The 7559-nt window shown below is 44.9% G+C and overlaps 1 protein-coding gene across 17 annotated transcripts in view; it reads right to left on the bottom strand.

The window, feature by feature from the left end:
- Positions 1 to 4967: 4967 nt before the first annotated feature.
- DMD (dystrophin) overlaps positions 4968 to 7559 on the bottom strand; it is a 979751-nt gene continuing 977159 nt past the window's right edge. For 7 of the 17 annotated variants that reach the window (XM_042811098.1, XM_042811092.1, XM_042811096.1 and 4 more), the window contains one exon: positions 7399 to 7456. Coding sequence is in view for 10 of the 17 variants with exons in the window: in XM_042811093.1 (XP_042667027.1) it covers positions 7359 to 7456 (98 nt within the window). In the remaining 7 variants the exon portion in view is untranslated. Of the gene's footprint in view, positions 7457 to 7559 lie in introns of all 17 variants that reach the window. The other 10 variants (XM_042811110.1, XM_042811099.1, XM_042811102.1 and 7 more) reach the window with 2 other exon arrangements.

The following is a 7559-nucleotide window of genomic DNA, read 5'->3' as shown; positions in this document are numbered from 1 at the left end:
CCATCGGCATCCTGTATATAGCCATACACAGTGTGTCCTTAAGTTTTACATCCCAGGGCAGAAGAGCCCAGGACAAGAGGACAGTCTTCACTCCGGGATACTGCATGGGGCATAATGATGGAAGCAAAGGATTTTTTACTGAGCCTTTTCCTGCATGCAGTGCCTATGGGAGGGCTCACTTCTGTGCTATTTCTTTTGTGAATGACACAACTGTGAGCAGAAGAAAAGGGATGAGGAAGAAGGTGTCTCTTGAACATGCCTGACCTGGCAGAAAAGAAGGCTATTCTGTCAAATAGGTTCTTGATGGATAAAGCAGTCACACAGCTCTCTGTGTGAGTGGCACATGTGGTCAGGTCACAGTCGTGACTCACCTGTTGGAGAGAAGCTGTAGGAAAGTGCAGAAAAGGTAAGATCATGGCTGATAGCACTACTGTAGTGCATTTGTAAAGGGGGCAGTGGCAGGGCAATGGGTCTCAACTACTTGGTACAAATGGGATGGGTCAGCTAGCAAGACCATCATGCAGATGCTAGGCAAGGAATGAAGTCTCTGGGTCATTCGCAGAGCCCAGCTGGAGAGAAACTCAGTGCACTGGGGCTGAGCAAATGTCCCCTTACCCATGGAAATGGAAAACTTCCATCAGGGCTGGGGGGAATGGGCAGGAAGACCATCAGAGCACAACAGCTAACAGTCTGGAAAAAATAACATGGAGTAGTGCATGCCATAATGAAACAGCTGCCTTAGTAATAACTGATGGGAGTTACTTAATGGCCATGATTTCTTTTCTTGTAAGAAAGAAAAAAAGCCTCTTTACTATAGGCAAAACAGAGGGTGGCTCTTGCAGTGTGCTGTTAAAGGGACTTCCTTCTAAACCGTGGAATCACCATGTTGTTCTTTCACAGGTAATTACCACAGTTAATTGGAAGCCATATTTGCAGTGGGACAGAGATACCCTATTTTGCCCTTTTCCCCTTTATCTGCCTCAATGCTATCATTGTTTGCTGCTGCGGTGCCCATGGCAACAGCTCCACATCATGGAGCCTCTGAGGGCTGTGTCGGCCCAGATCTCACAGCCAGGGACAGGGCCCAGCCTAGGCGAGAAGCAAAGTGGGATCCATGTCCCGTGCCCAGGTCCCTGAATGCCACAGGTGAAGTCAGTGCTTTGACTCCATGGAGCACAAACACCCATGGGACCACTGGATGAGGACCTCGAGGCCCCCACGGGCTGCCGTCAGACTGGTTGTAGCCCAGGCAAGCTGGCAACTCCTGGCTTAAAATGCAAGCCATGGAACGAACAAAATCCACTAATAAAATTCATAGTCACGACTCCTGCACTGTGCAGTGCCCTGCCAAGGGCTGAGTTCCTCAGTGCCTGAGGAGTAGGCAGAGAGCCCAGTAGGATGGGCTGGGGCCTGGCGTGGAGGCACAGCTCAGCGGTGTCCTCATGTCTTCAGCTTCTGCCAAGATGGCTGCGCTAGGCCGGTTCTGCCAGGTGTGTCAGTGGGAATCTCTACACAAACAATTCCAGATTTGCTTGGTGGGCTGAGGGTTTTTTTTGACAGAGCAGTTAACAGGCACAGCACAGCAAAGGGCTCCGTGTGTGCGTGTGTGCATGTGCAAGCAGCCTCTGTCTGTGCGTGCACATATTTACATAGATGCATGTAGATACTGTTTATTCTCATGCTACTAATATTTTCTCAGGACCATGAATTTCCAAGCTTGTATTGATGGTTGGTAGGGAAAAAAAGTAGCAGTTTCATGCCTTATCACCTGCAGCTGGTTGCAGCCCTTTATCTAGATGTTTTCTGCTGGTTGCAGTGGGGAATGATACTGGCAATGGCCATTAATCTTCTGTGCAAAAGAAGTACCTCCTCTATCAGTGTTAAAATAAAACCATTTGTCTGGTGAATGAAGCACAACTAAAAATTATCCTCCTGCAGAAGTAAAAACTCTCTCATAATGATATTTTTGATTATGTATTAGCACTGCCATGGATCATCAGTAGGAGCATCTCTATGTAGTGCAAGCTTAGCTGTGAATCTTTAGATATCAAACAGCTATGATTTTATTGTGGAATGTACTGCTGCTATTCTAACCTCACACTTTATGTCCTAATAATGCCAGTGTATAAGCATGTACCTCTGCAAAGCTCTCTACATCTGCAGCACTTGACTGCTATTCCCATAAAATGTTTGTGGTCTCACTGTGCATCCCTGGAGGTGCTCAAAGCCAGGTTGGATGGGGCCCTGGGCAGCCTGTGGGGTGCAGCCCTGCCCACAGCAGGGGTTGGGGTGAGTGAGTTTGGAGGTTCCTTCCAACCCAAACCATTCTGTGATTCTATGATTCTAGGATTCCTGTCCCTAGCGCCCAGCCTGGTACTGGACAAGGAGCTTTATTACTACAGTGCTCCCCAGCTGGTCACAACACTTCAAGGCCCTGCTGCTCTTCAGCTTCCAAGAGAAAAGAGCTCTTGTCCTGTTAGTGTGGGAGCAAGAAACTCTGTCCTCTCAAGTATGCAAAGGAAGGCTGAGGAGTGGCCTGTAGTGGCTGGCAGGAGTTGGCATGGTGACAGCAATACTGCGGCAGAAGGGCATGCAGAAAATGAGCAGGTTTGTGCCAGGGGCCAAACACTCTTCTCGTTTCATAGAGATTTAATTGACTCGTTTAGCACTTTATGTTGCTGGTTTTGATTCAAGTACAGGATGTGGAAGGAAACAGATACAGAAACGCTGAAGGAATTAACATAATTTTCTGATTATTTTCCTTTGACAGAGAGAGAAGGAAGAACATTACATAGTGGATTGCTTAAGCCATTATGTAGGGAGGATTTGCTTGGACACAGCTTGCAAAAGGCATGTGCAGGCAAGTAAATAAACGGTGTATCCATTGTAATGCTCAATCGATGAAAAGAAGTCCTTAACCTGTCATGCTGTTACCCATGACTGACACACGGGAGCCTTGGTTTGGCAAGAAGTAAGGATTTAGGCAATAGGCTGAAACAGCAGTGTGGTGTATTTGTGAAGACTCATGGTTCACTTTTACAGCTCTGTGATTTCCTTACATCTCATCCCTCCCTTAGCCACAACCACTTTTCAGCCAGATTTTCAGAACTAAGTATGTACTGAAGGCTGGCAAGTATCAGTTTACAGGGATTGCTGCACCAGTCGCAGCTGATCTGGACACCCCCACCTGTCTCACAGTTATGGCTCTTCCTAATGAGCTGATCTAGCTTGCTCTGAGCTGAAACAAGCTCCCAGAGAAATGTGAGTGTTCTGTGCCAGGGAGGGAGATCTCATGGGGATTCAGCGTGCCAGCTGACAGCCGGAAAGTGAATTACTACCACTGCTCCTGACTGTGGTACATAGAGGGTACAAGAAATGGTGGCCTCAGTGGGGATGGCTGAGGGACCCCACCTCCTCCATACTCCGGGGGCTGCTTCTCCTTGCCCAGGTGTCCCGTCAGACTGCTTGACCTGGCTGGCATGGCCTCCACCTCTCTTTCTGCCATCTGAAAGGTAAGGGAATGACAACAAGGTTTGTTGGTGAATGGCCTCTTATTAACCACTGCATCCAAAAGTAAAGGACGATCATCATATTTGCTACCCAGAGAGCAAAGGAAACGCATTGGACAGTTAACTTAAAATGAGCATCTTTAGCCTAAAAATACCTAAGGAGAATGATGATAAGAGGCACTCAGAAATGCCAGGTTTTATTACTGGGATGTTGGGATTTACAGATAACGGGGTTGTGGGAGTGGGGAGTTCAATACAGATGGCAGGCAGGCTGCACGCACTGCAATGCCTTGAAGAGCCGCAGCACTGACAGCAGCAGCCACTCTGTTAGCCCATTCCAGCCTCTGCACACGGCCAGGCCTGTTGCATCTGGCCGCGTTCTGTCTGCAGCAGTGGGGCCTGCAGGTGCCTGCAGCAGCGGTGGCTCAGCAAGGGTGCATTGATGCAGGCCCTTGTGGCTCTGCTTTCCCTGCTTCTGCTGCTGAGGCAGAGTGCCACTTCTTTCTCACTCACACCCTGTTGTAACTTTCCAGTTCATTTAGATATTTAGTAAGACAAACCTTACCCATTAGGCTCATGGGTGAGCTTACAACCCTCTGGCACCTCCTCATGTGCAACCAACCTCAGAACGACTGGCAGGGAGAAAACCACCTCCCCCCCCTTTCCTTAACTACATTAAGCAGGAGATGTCTCATCATTGAGGAGACGCTTTGTCACTGAGGGCTTCTGTGTGCTGTGGATTGCATGACATTCAGAGGAGGCTCCGGTACAGCACGGCACTCCCCAGTTCATGTGTGTGTAGGAGTGGATCAAGAGTTAACTCAGATCTGAGAGAGCTGTGGGATGCATATTTATTTCCTCAGATTAATGACATGAGGGAATTCCTACCTCCTCCTTTGCAGTTTTATTAAAAACATGCACAAAGATATGTGCTTTTTTTTGGCTTTTTGCTTTCGACTGTATTACTTCTGAAAGGGAGAGCTCAAAGACACACTCACGGTACAACTGAGAGGAGTCCAAATAATAAAACCTATGTGTATTTCTTAGATATGAGACAGGACATACATGATCAGCCTCTCTGATGGGAACACCCCCTCCCAAAGCCCTGCGGAAGAGGAGTTGGTGCATGTCAGACAAATGACCAAACCTCAGCTTTGCTTCTGCTTCACAGTACCAAACTGTCGACGTATTGGACAGAATTTCATCCCCCCCTCTGAAGCAAAACGTGCCGCTCCCCTAGAACAGCTTGCGTGCTTCACATGGCCCAAAATATTAACAGGGAGAAAAACCAAAGCCAGAAGAGCCTCTTGCCCCCTGCCAAGCAAACCTCAAGTGCTGCCCACAGCACAGAGATGGCGGTCAGAAGGGGATTTGGGAGCTGGCAGCACAGTGGTGGCACCACTGCAGAGGGGAGGCACCAGCTGGGCACTGGGAGAACCTCAACAGAAACATCAGACCTTTTATAACATAATTGCGTGCTTTATTGATATACACAGTAAAGCAGTATATAGTACAATAGTAAGGCATATATTTGGTGAAATCTGATATGTTGTGAAAAATGCAGTAAAACAGAAGTTTATAAAAATAATTAGTAAATGTTACAGTGTTGGTGTTAGAACACAATATATTATGATATCCAAGTAATAAACCAGTACTGAGTAACAATGAAATAACATGCCATATGGTATTTATGTATTCAATTACACTGATTATGTTTTACAGTTTAATACTTTGTCGTTATAAGGAATATGAAACAATTCCCAAATTATGCTTCAAAAAGCAGTGATAAAGCTTTCAACTTTTTAAATATTTTTGACAGACTCACTCCAAAACTAAGACCTAGAAAGTAAAACAAACAAAACAAAACCCTGATGAAAACAACCGTGCAATCCATTTTCCTCCTTTTGTTTTCTGAAGAGAAGGTTTAAGGGTGGGCATAAGGGGGAAAAAAACGAGAAGAAACCCATCTCTTTCCCAGATCTCAGACCAAACCTTCTGGTAAAGAAGACGACGAGAATTACATGGGGTTCCAACCGCAGTAAAGTGTTAAATAAAGCTCTTTATTATGAAAGCAGAGGTTTGGGGGGATTGTACTTAATTCTTTGTGAATTATTGGCATTCTTACTTAAATGATGAGACCCGTTCACACAATGGACGAGTGGTGATGATGTAACATATCTGTACGTAATTGTCAGGAACACCACAAAACCAAAGTGAGGTAGAAATAGCATGACTAGCCATGTTCAATGTTAACTAGCATTCAAAATAAAATCTTTCCCAAATTCAATTACACTTCATACAAGAGGTAACAGATTTGTACTTTGCAATATAAAGTCAGACGGTGTGTTTCTATGTATCTAAGAGAAAATTAAAAGCTGGTTAAGATAATGAAGTGGTAAAGCTTTTGCTGACAGCACCTCATACCCAAACCTACCTCTCAAGAGCTGCAGTTACGTTGGCTAATCTGTTTTTCTATCAGTTCCTCTCTTTCTCACTTTATTGTTAATTGTGCGGTGTTACTTGTAGAGAGAAATGGGGAAGGAGAAAGCATCAGGGCCTTTGTTTTGAAGATAAATATCTCGGGGAGCAGTGTGGCTACCTTCACCTGATCACCATACACATACAAGAACAGCAGTAATTCTACAGCCTTCCTCAAAGGTTGCTTGCTGCATTACAGCTCCTTGGGACCAGCTGCTCTAGCAGGCTGAGACAGACATTGTGGAAAGGTCTGGTTTTATTTTCCAGAGGATCAAGTAGCTCTACGTTCGTTAACAGTGTTGGAAGCCATACAAGCAAAGGTGCTCTGTGAGTAACCCACTTGTGCTTCATGTCAGAAGCTGATCCCACGTGGGGTCAGGAGGGAACTTCTCCCTTTCTTCTCTCGTGTGCAGCGAGGTGATGCTAACAGTGGCAGCGGGCAGGGAAAGCCACACGCAGCTCCTGCCAAAGCTCTGGGCGCTGGCTGCAGCCAGCAGAGTACCGGACAGTAAGGTCCAAAGGTTTCATCCGGTAAGGCAATTCTACGTTCCTTCACTAAGGACATTCAGGGATTTAGTCAGCAGAGGAAATGCTGGCGTATTGGACATCATTAAACTCTTTCCTTCTTTCTTCTTTTTTTTCTTCTCATTAATTTTTTGCAGGCTCTGTCATGTCATGTGCTCTTTCATTTAATTATTGCCAACTAGTGTGATTCATGAAGTTATTAATTTTATTGGAAAGAAGTGAAATAACTATCTATCTTCACTGGAAGTCCAGGAGTTTTTTTTTAAAGCCAGCCCTACTCAGACAAAACCAATGAGAAATGTTAAGTTGGCCGTTTTGGTGTCGCTGCAGGAAATGCTTTTTTCTTTCTCTCCTCTTTGACAGGCCAGGAAAAGAACACAGAACATGAATCTCTCTCTGATGCAGCTGCAGAGCTGAAATGATACTGAACAAATGCACTGCCTCAGGTTTTTTTTTTTGTATTTTTTTTAAAGGGGGTTTCTATAAACAATTATTTTTATAAAGCACACTTTAGTTTACAATCTTTCTTTATAACTGTTATAAATTTTTTTTTTTTTAAACAACCCGAAATGCGTTCCATATAAAGAAATGGCAAGTTATTCAGCTATCAAGATTTTACATGTAGTTTTCTTATAATTTTTGTACAATTGCATAGACGTGTAAAACCTGCCATTGTTAACAAAACAGAAACAGACTTAGGAAACTACTGAAATCTACAGTATAGTACCACTACCCTTCACAAAAATATAGATTTGTTTTCTTGTAAACTCTTACAGTCTAATCCTCTTTGTAGTATGAATATTATAAAAACCATGCGGGACGCCTGAAGTTGTAAAACACATCTTGCTATTCTAACACCTTGTCGTCAGTCATCACCGTCACTAAGGTTTCCATCGCTCTTCCCAAGTCATCTGCCATGTGGAACAGGCTCCCTACATTGTGGCCTAGAAAAGAAAGGCAAAGAAGAGGACGTTAAAATGAGACAGGAACATCTCGTGGAAAAGGCCAAGTACAAGATGTGTCACTCTCCAGGAACGGCTCACCGGC

The sequence above is a fragment of the Centrocercus urophasianus genome, unplaced genomic scaffold (genome assembly GCF_019232065.1).
Source record: "Centrocercus urophasianus isolate 14NV4802_14NV808 unplaced genomic scaffold, USGS_Curo_1.0 seq_12, whole genome shotgun sequence".
In the NCBI taxonomy this organism is placed as follows: domain Eukaryota; kingdom Metazoa; phylum Chordata; class Aves; order Galliformes; family Phasianidae; genus Centrocercus; species Centrocercus urophasianus.
This window is presented reverse-complemented; position numbering and strand designations above follow the sequence as displayed.